The following is a 12,561-nucleotide window of genomic DNA, read 5'->3' on the forward strand; positions in this document are numbered from 1 at the left end:
GGCAGAGGATGGGCCACCTACTCAGTCCAGAATGGAGGCAAAGGAGGGAGGGGCAGTAGTCAGATCTTGGGGCCTGAGGCCTCATCCCATCTGGAACCAAAGAGTTGGGGAATAGAGGAAGGCCTCAGGGGGGAATAGAGCAAGGCCCCTCCAGCTGTTTCTGAGGCAGAAGAGCCCCCTCCTTTCCCACTTCCTGCCTCAGGCTGATGTAGACCCATCTGGCTTCCCACTCAGGGGTGTTTGGAAGCACCCAGAAGCTGCTGAGATAATGAGGTGGAGTGAGGTGGGGCCCTGCCCTGATGGTCCTGGGGCCCCAGGAAGGAGGGGGAGGACCTGGGCACGAGGTCTGTGAGGAGAGAAGGTTGGAGGGAGGTGCCTGACCTGGGGGCCCTGGAGTTGGTGGCAGGGGCTTGGGTGCCTGCAGACATGGGGGCTGGGACATTTCTGTGAGTCAGTACCCATTCTCCTCCCCAACTCTTTCCAATGGAAGTGATGAAACTAGATTTTTGGAAGTTATCCCAGCTGAGAGTCTGCCACAGGAATGGCTGGACAATGACCCTCTCTCACTGACTTCATGGTGGCCCTGTTAATCCTGGAGGGACCCTATTTGCTCTGGTCCCTATGTGCAGTTGTGGGAAGAGGTAGCCAAGGGGGCCTCTTGGCCCCACTCTTTCCTGGAAGGAAGACACCCCAATCTGGGGGCTTTTTATTTTTATTTTTCCTCCTTGGCAGTACTGGAGATTGAACCCAGGGCTTTTAGACTGAGCTACATCTCTGGTCCTTTGTATTTAACTATTTATTTTTTGGTACCGGGGATTAAACTTGGGACCTTGTGCTTGCCAGGCAGGTGGCAGAACCACTGAGCTAAATCCCCAGCCTTTATTTTTTTATTTTGAGACAAAGTCTAAGTTGCTAAGTTGCCAACCTGGGCTTGAACTTCCAATCCTCCTCCCCCAGCCTCCGACAGGGCCTGGGATGACAGGTATGGATTACCATGCCGGACTTCGAGGGGCTATTTTTCCTTCAAAGCCAGGTGCGGCTCTCCCCCCTTTTACCCTCTCATCCTGGTGTTCCTTTCGACAGGAAGGCCCACATCTGGCCTCTTCCCTGGCTTCAAGGGGCTGCCCACCACCAGGTCCTAACCCTGCATTTCCCATGACCTTGACTCTCCTGGCTGCCACTGTTCAAGTTCTTTCATATCCTGTCCTGCACTTCTCCAATGACCCTAGTCAAAGCTCCACTTACCCCTCCCTTACAACCTCTACTTGGCTTCTTACCTCTAAAACTCTCCCACCATGCTATGGTCACCATCACCACAACCCTTTGCCAAGGGTAATGGCTTCTTAGCTGGTCTCTCTGTCTTTGTCTCTTTCAAACCATTTCCATGCAGCAGTCAAAGCCTAAATGATTTCATTGGTAGGAATGAATTCATCCCCTGCCTCAAAACCTCAGCATGTCTTTCCACACATAACACCCCCTTCCCCTGGCCTATCAGACCCCATATCATCAGTTCCCTGAACATTTCCTCTCTAGGACAAATATGGTCCAGTTGCAGGCCAGGTGCCTCCCTTCCCAGGGCCTTTGCACATACAGTTTCCTCTGCAGGGATCTCACTTTTTTTTTTTTGCGTTTTGAGACAGGATCTCATTTTATAGTTTAGGCTGGCCTTGAATTCTTGAACTCACTATGTAGCCCAGGCTGGCCTTGAACTCATGATGATCCTCCTGCCTCAGTCTCCAGGGATTACAGGGGTGCACCACCATGTCCAGCTCCTTGGCCTTTTTTTTTTTTGGTACCAAGGATCCAACTAGGGTCCTTGCGCTTGCTGAGCAGGCGGCAACACCACTGAGCTAAATCCCTGACATCCCTGGCCTTTTGAAGATGTCCTCTTCCCATCGTATTTCAGGCTCTGTTCCTCTCAGTAACCCAGCACATTCTCTGACACCAGAAGGTCCTCAATAAATGATAATTTTATATCCTATGTGCTCTTCTTTTTCTGCTTTTTTCTTTTTTTCCCCCTTAAATTCTTTTATTGGTACATTTTAGGTATACAATACATTTACATTTATCATTGGATGCTTGTACCTGTACATGATGCATCTTGGTTCTTATTTTTTTTCCCCATTGCCTATGCGCCCTTCACCTCCTCCACCCTTCCCTATTTACACAGACTTCGTTTCCATTTTTTTTATCCTGTTCTCATAATTTTTCCTCTCCCCTTCCCCTCCCACCACCCCTACCCCTTTGGACCTTTTCTTCCTATTTAAAATTATCAATTATTTATTTTAATAATTTTAATTCTTATTTACACTTTCAGTTTCTTACGCTAGAGAAACTATTCAGTATTTACACGTGTGTCCTATTTATTTCACTTAAGAGTATGGCCTCGATATGGATCCATTTAGCTATAAGTGTCTCTAGTTTCTCATTCTTTATGGCTGAGTAGTACTCCATTTTATAAAAAACCCACATCTTCTTTATCCAGTCTCCAGTTGATGGGCACTTGGGCTGTTTCCAAGCTTTAGCTATTACAAACTGTGCTGCTATAAACATGGGTGCACGTATATCACTGTGGTATGATTCTCTTAATTCTTTTGGGAAGATCCCCAGCAGGGGAATAGCTGGGTCAAATGGGACCTCTAGGGCCGGGGATTTAGCTCAGTGGTTTCACCGCCTGCTGCGCAAGTGCAAGGACCTGAGTTCGATCCCCGGTACCAAAAAACAAAGCAAAACAAAAAAATCCAAATGGGACCTCTAGCTCTAGTTCTTTGAGGTATCTCCATACTGATTTCCACAGTGGTTGCACCAGTCTGCACTCCCACCAACAATGGAGAAGGGTTCCTTTCTCTCCACACCCCCGCCAGCATGTTATTGGTTGATTTCTTGATAGCAGCCATTCTTTCTGGGGTGAGGTGGAATCTCAGTGTTGTTTTCATCTGCATCTCTCGAATGACCACTGATGTTGAACATTTTTTCATATGTTTATTTGCTGCTTTTACTTCTTTGATTAATGTCTCTTCATTTCAGATGCCCATTTTTGAATTAGGTCTTTGAATTTAGGGGGTCTGATGTTTTTCAATTCTTTATATATTCTAGACAGTAGTCCTTTGTCTAAAGTAGAGCTGCTAAAATTTTTTTCCCACATTGTAAGTTGTCTGTTAGCTCTGTTGGTGGTTTCTCTTGCAGTGCAGCTTTTTAGTAAGATGAGATCCCAGTTGTTGATTCTTTGTTAGCTCCCGTACTACTGAGATTTTGTTCATAAAGTCTTTTCCTATGCCAATGTCTTTGAGTTCTACCTAACTTATCTTCCAGTAAGTTTAGTGTTTCTGTCTTAATATTTAGATCTTTAATCCACTTCTATCTTAGTTTAGTGCATAGTGATAGGTATGGGTCTAGTTTTAATCTTTGGCATGTTGAAATCCAGTTTTTCCAACACCATTTATTAAAGAGGCTATCTTTCCTCCAATGAGTGTGGTTGGCTCCTTTGTCAAAGATGAGGTGGCTGAGCATGTCTGGAGTTGTTTCTGCATCTTCTAATCTATTCCACTGATCCTCGGGTCTGTTTCTTTGCCAGTACTATGCTGATTTTATCACAGTAGCTTTGTAGTATAGTTTCAAGTTGGGGATTGTGATACCCTAGCCATGTCTCTGTTGCTTAGAATTGCTTTTGCTATTCTAGGTCTCTTCTGGTTCCAAATGAATTTTTGGATTGTTTTCTCTAGTTCTATGAAGTCCTATGTGCTCTTCTAATCTCTCACCCTCATTCTCTTTTTTTTTTGCTACCAGGGATCAAACTTGGGACCTTGCGCTTGCCATGCAGGCACCGGAACCACTGAGCTAAATTCCCAGCCCATCTCACCCTCATTCTCTTGATAATTAACCCTTCCTCTTTGAAACTTTCTTGTCTGAGGTCTTCCATGAGATCCACTTGTTCTGTGACATCTGATAATGTCTGTACCCAATCCTCCTGCCAACCTCAAGAATTGACCTTCCTGGGGCTGGGGATTTAGCTCAGTGGTTCTGCTGCCTACCTTGCAAGCACAAGGTTGAGTTCAACCCCTGGTACCAAAAAAAAAATAGACCTTCTCAGGGCTAAGAGCTTTCCTGTCAATTGTGCCCAAGAGCCATCTCTAGCTCAGTGGTACAGCATGTCCCTAGCAAGTGGAAGGCTCTGGATTGGATCCTCAATGCTCTCTCTCCACTCACAAATAAGATGGAAAAAAAGAATCACCTTGCTAGGCAAGTGGCACATGCATATAACCCCAGTTCCTTGACAGGCTGAGGCGGAAGGATGGAAAATTCCAGGCCAGCCCAGGCAATTTGTCAAGACCCTGTTACTGTGTGGTGGATTTAGTGGGTATAACTTAGGCTCTTGTGTACAATGAGCAAGGAGTTAATTGTAAATGAACACCAGACAGCAAGTGGAAAGCAGCTACATTTAAAAAATTTTTTTAGCAGCTACATTTATTGAAGATTAGGTGAAGCTGTGCTCAGGGGAAGTCCATGCCCACAAGATATGGCACGAACAGAAAAGTGGTGCTGGGGGGATAGGAAAACAAAAGCACTGCACACAGAACATAGCACACAGCAGCAGCCCCCAGATAAATCAAGCATTCAGAAGTGAAAGGATTGCACCTTAGCTCAGGTGCCTCCCCCAAATCTCTTGGTATGATTGACAGGGGGCTGTTGTCTCAGGGCTCTGTCTGTCCCAGAATTCACTCTGATCTTAATTACACATATGATATGTAGTGCCTATTCATAAGCCCTTAGTAAGGTTGGAGTAGGGTAAAGGTAACTGAAGGTCACGCTAGGAGATACAGTATGCATGTGCTTTTGCCTAGACCATCAGAGATTTACTGGGTTTTTTTAATATGATTCTCTACCTCTCAAGGGACAATGGAAGGAAGAATGATCCTGGGATGTTGTTTAAAATTAAATTAGTGGAAGGGAATGACTTCCTTAGTTCCATTGTTTCTAACTGTACTAACCCTGTCTCAAAATTTTAAAAAATGAACAAAAGGGCTAAGGATGTAGCTCAGGTTGAAGGCCTTGAGTTCAATCCCCAGTGTATGTGTGTGTGTGTGTGTGTGTGGTGGTGGTTGCTGCAAAGCAGCCGAGTAAAGAAACAGGCTTAGAAGTTTTTCACACCTGATTTTTAGAAGTCAGCTGAGTTAGTGGCAGGCAGGCAGCTGAGATCGCCTGGTGGCTAGCAAGGAGGGGTGGGGCAATGCCCAAACCAACATGGATTAAGAGGATCATGGTTGATACCCTGCCTTGGCCTTCAGGCAAGTTCTGTTTACCTGTTGCCTTGTGAACTTGAAACACTTATTAAACTTCCAGGATGAGAGGTTCCCACAGCAATTCAGAACCTGGGACTTAATATTTCCTTCCATTTTAATCAGTTTAAAGAGCCCCATCTGGCTGGGGATTTAGCTCAGTGGTTTCCCAGTCTGCTGCGGAAGGGCAAGGACCTGAGTTCGATCCCTGGTACCAAAAAAAACCAAAACAAAACATAGAGCCCCATCTAGATTGTGCACACTGTATTGGTCAGAACACTCTACAGCCTGAAGGACATGCTGGTGTGGGTGAAGGAGAAAGACACAGGTGTGTCACATTAGGAAGGGTGACAGATGCACTGTGGTGAACTTAAATAAAGGATCTGGAGTGTAGCTCAATGGTAAAGCACTTGCCTAGTATGGGTGAAGCCCTGAGTTCCATCCCCAGCAGAGAGAGAGAGAGAGAGAGAGAGAGAGAGAGCACGAAAATTTTTGGAGACAGGGTCTCACTATGTAGTCCAGGCTAGCTTTTAACTCACTGTTTGTAGCCCAGATTGGCCTCAAACTTGGGCAATCTTCCTGCCTCAGCCTTCTGAGCACTGTGATCACAGGCATGCACCACCACACTGGCAGAAACCACTTTCAAGAGAGCAGTTTTACTTTGGGTACTGAAATGCATTCCTGAGACCAGGGAAAAAGGCTTGGGGTGGGAGTGGTGTGGGGGACAGATGTGGAGGAGCCAGAGAGAGGCAGGCGTGACGGGGACATCTTAGAAGGGACACGTGGGGCTGGTGCCAGACCACGGCCACCGCTAGTACAGTGTCTCACGGGCATGGGTCCTCAGGTGGCGCAGCAGGTGCGAATTTCGGCTGAAGCCTCGGCCACACTGGGCACAGGTGTAGGGCCTGGCCCCTGTGTGCACTAGGAGGTGGCGGAGCAGGTTGCAGCTGCGGCTAAAGGTCTTGCCGCACTCGTGACACTCCTGGGGGGCCTCCAGCTCCTGCGCCCGCCCTGCATGGGTGACCAGGTGGCGCTGCAGGTGGGCGTTCCGCCGGAAGCTGCGGTCGCAGGTTGGGCAGCTGTACGGCCGCTCACCCGTATGGCTGCGGAGGTGGCGGGCCAGGTTGGAGCTGTTGCGGAAACGGTGGCCACAGGTGTCGCAGGCGTGGGGCTTCTCCCCGGTGTGGATGCGCTGGTGTCGTGCAAGGTGGGCGCTCTGGCTGAAGCATTCGCCGCACTCGCCGCAGCGGCATGGCTTCTCCCCAGTGTGGCTGCGCAGGTGGCGGGCCAGGTCCTGGGTCTGGCTGAAGCTCTTGCCGCACTGCGCACAGCGGTGGGGCCGTGGGCCGCCGTGGGTCAGCAAGTGGCGGGCGAGGCCGGCGCGCCGCTGGAAGCGCTTCCCGCACTGCGGGCAGGAGTGCGGTTTCTCGCCGGTGTGCACACGCTGGTGACTGGCCAGCTGTGCACTTTGGGTGAAGCGGCGGCCGCAGGCCTGGCACGAAAAAGGCCGCTCGCCCGTGTGCACGCGCCGGTGAGTCACCAGGTGCTCGCTGCGCCGGAACGCCTTTCCGCAGTCACCGCAAGCATGGGGCCTGCGCTCGCGACCAGAGTTAAGGCCATGTGAGTCTTCTGCTCCCCGACGATCCTTGTCCCTGGCGTGGATGCGCAGGTGTCGCTTCAGGCTGGAGCGGCGCTGAAAGGTTTGCCCGCAGTGGGAACACAGGACTACCGCCACCTCCGCCTCTTTGGCCTCCGCCTCGGGGGTGGGCGTGGGCTTTAGGTCCTGGGCGTGCAGCAGGAGGTGGTGCACGAGGCTGGAGCGGCGCTGGAAGCCGCGGCCGCACTCGGCACATAGGAAGGCGGGCTCTGAGGAGTGAGTGAGCAGGTGCTTGGCCAGGTGGGAGCTCTGGCGGAAGCGATGGCTGCAGAGGTGGCAGGCGTGGGGGCGCTCATCTGTGTGTGTGCGCATGTGCAGCTTGAGGATGGAGCTCCGGCCGAAGCTCTTCCCACAGCACAGGCACAGGAAGGAGCGTGAGCCCGGGTGCGAGTTTAGCTGGTGCTTCTTCAGGCGGGAGAGCTGCGGAAAGTTCGCCCCACACTCCGTGCAGATGAACTGCATTTTGGCCTCTGACTCAGAGGTGCCTTCCGAAACACTGCTGCCAAGAGGGGTACCTCCTCCACCAGTGCCGTTCGCCTCATGCCCCACTGTCTGAGTGAGAGGCTCTCCTGCCGACTCAGGGGTGTCTGCCTGGGACTCTACTGAGGTGACAGTAGGCCAGGCGGCCTCTTTGGGCTCCTCCATTTTAAATTCCTCCTTGTCTGGAGTTCTGCTTTCAAATCCTGGGAAAAAAGCAAACACAGAAAAGTCAGATCTCTCCCGAGGGGCTCTGGGAATCTCCAGGACTGGATGGGCCAATGAGTGTAAGGAGTCCCAGATCTCAGGGGACTTAGCTCAGTGGTTCCAGTGCCTGCCTCGTAAGCGGAAGGACCCAAGTTTGATCCCCGGTACCAGAAATCCTAGATCCTCCAAAGCGGGCCAGAAGACAGAGGCTGGGGGCCTCAAATGAAAAGGTCTTTTCTTTTCTTTTTGTTGTTGTTGTTGTTGTTGTTTTTGGTACTGGGGATCGAACTCGGGTCCTTGCGCTTGCGCAGCAGGCGGTGAAACCACTGAAGTAAATTCCCGGCTGAAAAGGTCTTTTCTTTACCACTTTTCTTTTTAAAATTTCAGTAAAATACACATAACAAAATTTATCACAATACCAGTTTAAAGCATACATTTTGGGCCCATTTAGCAAATTCACAATGTTGTGTAGCTATCACTACTACTTCCAAATGGAAACCTAATATCCATAGACAGGCACTCTCTTGACCACTATTTTATTTGTTTTGCTTTTGTTTTTTCCAGTACTAGTTTTTGTTGTTGTTTTTTTGGGGGGTTTTGGTTTGTTTTGAGATAGAGCCTTGCTATGTAGTCCAGGCTGGCCTCAAATTCACAGTGATCCTCCTGCCTCAGCCTCCTGAGTGCTGGGATTACAGGCATGCACCACCATACCCCATGGGTACTAGGGACTGAATCTAGGTCCTGGTGCATGTTAGACGCGTGCTCAACCACTGAGCTGCACCTCTGGCCCTATACTTGTGTTTTGTTTTTTGAGACGATGTCTGGCCACATTGTTCAGGCTAGCCTCAAACTCCTGGCCTCAGCCTCCTGAGTAACTGGGTGGCTCTGAGTACCATGTACCCCTATGCCCAGCTTTTGATTTTCTTTTTATAGCACTGGGAATTAAAATCAGGACCTTCACACTGAACTACATCCCCAGCTCTTTTTATGAGACAGAGTCTCACTAAATTGCCCAGGCTGGGCTCAAACTTGCAATCCTCCTGCCTCAGCCTCCTAGAGTGCTGGAATTACAGGCATGTGCCACCACACCTGGCCTTTTGACCATCTGTTTTAAAAGTTCAAAATTAACAGGCTGGCGGCCAGGGATTTAGCTCAGTGGTTCCGCTCCCTGCTTTGCAAGCGCAAGGTTCCATGTTCGATCCCTGGTACCCCCCCCCAAAAAACCACAAAAAAACCCCCAGGCTAATCTAATGGTTAGACCAGACACAAGGAATTGTAAGAAAAAAGAAAGATAGATGCTGGGCATGGTGTTGTATGCTTGTTTGAGAGCAGCCTGGGCAGTTTAGTGACTTAGTGAGATCTTGTCTTGAAATAAAAAATAAAAAGAGCCAGGTGTGGTGCCACATACCTGTAATCTCAGCACTCAGAAGGCTGAGGCAAGAGGATTGCTGTGAATGAGGCCAGTGTGGGCTACATAGTGAGTTCAAGGCCAACCTGAACTATGTAGCAAGACCTTGTCTCAAAAAACCAAAAAAAAAGGCTGGGGATTTAGCTCAGTGGTTCCAGTGCCTGCCTCACAAAACCAAAAAATAGGTAAGTAAATAAATAAACAGATTGGGCCAGGGATTTAGCTCAGTGGTGCCTGCCTGCCTCGAAAGTGCAAGGTCCTGAGTTTGATCCTGAGTACCAAAAATAAACAAACAAACAAATTAGAAAGGGCTGGATGCTAGGCATGGCAGTTCATGCCTGTAAACCCAGCATCCCAGCACTGGAGAGGCTGAGGCGGGAGGCTCATTGTGAGCTCCCAGCCTGGGCTACATAATGAATTCTAGGCCAGCCTCAAGTGAGACCCTATCTCCAAAAAAACCCCAAGCAAACAGGGCTGGGGATGTAGCTCAGCAGCATGGTGCCTGCCTAGCAAGCAAAAGGTCCTGAGTTCGATCCCTGGTAACAAACAAACACTACAAGAAAAAGGGCTGGGAATGAAGCTTAGTGTAAAGGTCCTGGTTCAATTCCCAGTACAACTATTACCACCACCAAAAAAAAAGATCCTCCATCAAGGCCCATAAACCAGGCAAGGTCTGAAGCTGCGGGCAAAATCCTTTGGCAGACAAGATGATGGTGTAAAGGGGCTGCTTACCTAGAGGGTGCACAGGCCAGGTCTTCTTAGCTGGCACGTCCTCAAAGGTCAGGCTCTCCTGTAATGACAGCAAGGGCTCTGGGTGAATGAATGAGGAATGAGGTGCTAGGGCCTGACTGGACAAATTAAAGAAAACAGCAGTGGCACAGTGGCACAAGCCTGGAATCCTAGCACTTGGAAGGTTGAGGCAGGAGGATCACCAGTTCAAGTCCTATCAGGTTCAACTTAGTGAGAACCTGTCTCAAAATAAAAGGGCAGGGGATTTAGCTCAGTGGTTCTGCTGCCTACCTCGAAAGCACAAGGTTCCGAGTTTGATCCCCAGTACCCAATAAATAAATAAATAAACAAATAAATAAATAAATAAAATAAAAAGGTGGTGGGAGTGGGGGTGCTGGGATGTAGGCCAGTGTGAAAACCTCAGGTTTAATCCCCAGTACCAAAGGGTGAGGGAGGGGAAGCAGCACAGGGCAGGGAAGGTGCCTGGGCTTGAGAAGGTGAGCAGGGGTGAGCCTAGCTTACCAGCACAGCCGCCAGCTCCTGATCACGGGAATACTCCTCAGGCCACAGTGAGGGACCCTGGAGGGCTAACAGCGTGGGGGGAGGAAGAAAGCACTGTTAGAAGACAGCTCTCCCTACCAGGTGGCTGCAAGGATATGTCTGTCCTCCATCACGCATGCCCATGAAGCCATCCCAGCTCTCTCCCATCCTGGGCCCTTCTGCCCTCATCCACACATCTACACATCCAGTCCCCCTGTCTGGGCACCAGCTCCTCACTGCTTTCTGGCAGGGCTTGGAGTGTCCCCTGGGGTCCTGGGCTCAGTAGCTGCCGGGAACTGGGGGCAGGTGTCCACTCTGTGGGCTCAGCAGGTCTGACAGGCCATGGCTGGGATGGGGGCACTTCCTTCAATGGCAGCAGGGCTGTGGGCTCTTCTGAGGGTACTTCCTTTTTGGGACTGTAGCTGGAGATCTGGGAAGGACCTCCCTGTTCCTCCAAGATGATGTCTGTACGGGGATAATTCTTGCCAGCGCTGAAACTAAAATCCTATTGAAAATACATCCATATTAGGTGACAGGCCTCCAAAGGAATGGGACAGAGAAGAGAGCAGATTCACACAGCCAGGAGGGTAAGGAGAGAGTGGGTAGAAGAAGGTCAGGTTTTCAGATTTCTTCTGGGGTGACCAGTCCCTCTCCACACCCCTCTCACCAGTGGCCCTGAGTGGCCGGTGTCCCTGGGCACACCCTCCAGCAGCAGCACCACCTCCTCTCCATCCCGGAGCTGTTGCCCCTGCAGCCGGCCCAGCAGGTGCTGGGGTAACACGCTCAGGAACTGCTCCAGCACCAGCAGCTCCAGGATCTGCTCCTTGGTGTGCAGAGCCGGCTGCAGCCAGTGGCCACAGAGCTCCCGAAGTCGGCTCAGGGATGCCCTCGGCCCCATGTCCTCCTTATACTGGAAGCATCTGAACAGCTGGTGGGCCACCTCAGGCCGAGGCCTGGCCTCTGCATGCCTGACACCTGCCAGACCAGCAGCCTCCTCCTCCTCCAGCTTGACAGCTCCGAGCTGCTCTTGCTCCAGGGGAGCTGGCACTGACTCTGCCAGCATCCTTCACTGCAATGCACACTTCCTGTTGCTGGGCCCACTCAGGTTCCTCTTCTTGGCTCTTTCAGACCTGTGGAGCTAAAGACCCTGGGTTAGGATCTGCTGCAGGGAAGCTGACCCAATCTGGATCATCAAGAAGCCCAGATGCTCATCAGATGGCACATGCTTGTAATCCTAGGATTCTGAGAAACTGAGGCAAGAAGATCACAAATTCAAACCCAGCTTGGGCCACTTAATGACTTAGTAAGACCCTGCCTAAAAAAAAAAAGAGGCCAGCATTGTAGCTCAGAGTAACAGCCTTGGGATCAAACCCCAGTACTAAATATTTCCCCCACCAAAAAAGCTTCCCCAGTGGAATCCTTTCTCCTACAATCACGTCTCAGCTAGAGCAATGCAGCAAGGGCAGAGAAATCATACGATTCTGTGATCATCCCATCCTACAGCACTTAAGACTATATCTCTTTGCCCCAGTGATTAAAGTGAACATCCTCCAGAGAGGATCAGCCTGTCCTTCCCTCCTTCTCGTGCACATAGCACTATGGAAGACAGGTCTTCCAATCCAATCCAGTCCTGTCCATAGGGCATTGCAGGAAATAAGGAACAAGTCAAACCACTGCTTTAACAAGCAATTCAGCAATGTCCCCCAAAAGACTAGCAAACAGAATTGGGTTCTTCAGTCTGTCATAGAAATAAGTGCCTATAGGGGGTGCTGTTCTATAAGACTAAAGAGCTGTCCCTATCAAGTGTAATCCTTGATTAGATCCAGATGTATCTTTTTTGGGGGGGGGTGGTTTGGTACCAGGGATCGAACTCGGGTCCTTAGCTTTCAAGGCAGCCGGTGGAACCATTGAGCTAAATCCCCGGCCCTTGGTTTGGTTTTTTGATACAGCGTCTTGCTATGTATTCCAGGCTGGCCTTAAACACTATGTAGCCCAGGCTGGCCTTGAAATCAAGACAATTGATACTTGTGCCTCAGCCTCCCAAGTGCTGGGATTACAGGTATGCACCTCCAGGCCTTGCTACACATGTATATACTTTGGGGAGGGGGATACTGGGGATCAAACTCAGGACCTTGTGCTTGTGAGGTAGGCAGTGGTAGCACTACTAAGCTAAATCCCCAGCCCCAGATGTATATACTTTTAAGGGGCTCTTAAAGACAGTCTAGTCATTTGGGGAAATATGAATATGGATGGGATAGATTTGACTG

At 50.0% G+C, this 12,561-nt stretch overlaps 1 protein-coding gene across 1 annotated transcript; it reads right to left on the reverse strand.

Moving 5' to 3' along the window:
* Positions 1–5,916: 5,916 nt before the first annotated feature.
* Zscan10 (zinc finger and SCAN domain containing 10) lies at positions 5,917–11,773 on the reverse strand. The gene is made up of 5 exons (XM_087202870.1): positions 10,962–11,773; positions 10,521–10,799; positions 10,277–10,333; positions 9,758–9,815; positions 5,917–7,616 (listed from the first exon to the last, which is right to left on the reverse strand). Exons 1-5 carry the CDS (start codon positions 11,355–11,357, stop codon positions 6,088–6,090), a joined length of 2,319 nt encoding a protein of 772 aa, XP_087058996.1. The 5' UTR covers positions 11,358–11,773; the 3' UTR covers positions 5,917–6,087.
* Between the last annotated feature and the right edge of the window lie 788 nt (positions 11,774–12,561).

Source organism: Heterocephalus glaber, unplaced genomic scaffold, assembly GCF_053883595.1.
Source record: "Heterocephalus glaber isolate CG9 unplaced genomic scaffold, H.glaber_assembly_v1.0 deba00001781, whole genome shotgun sequence".
In the NCBI taxonomy this organism is placed as follows: Eukaryota; Metazoa; Chordata; class Mammalia; order Rodentia; family Bathyergidae; genus Heterocephalus; species Heterocephalus glaber.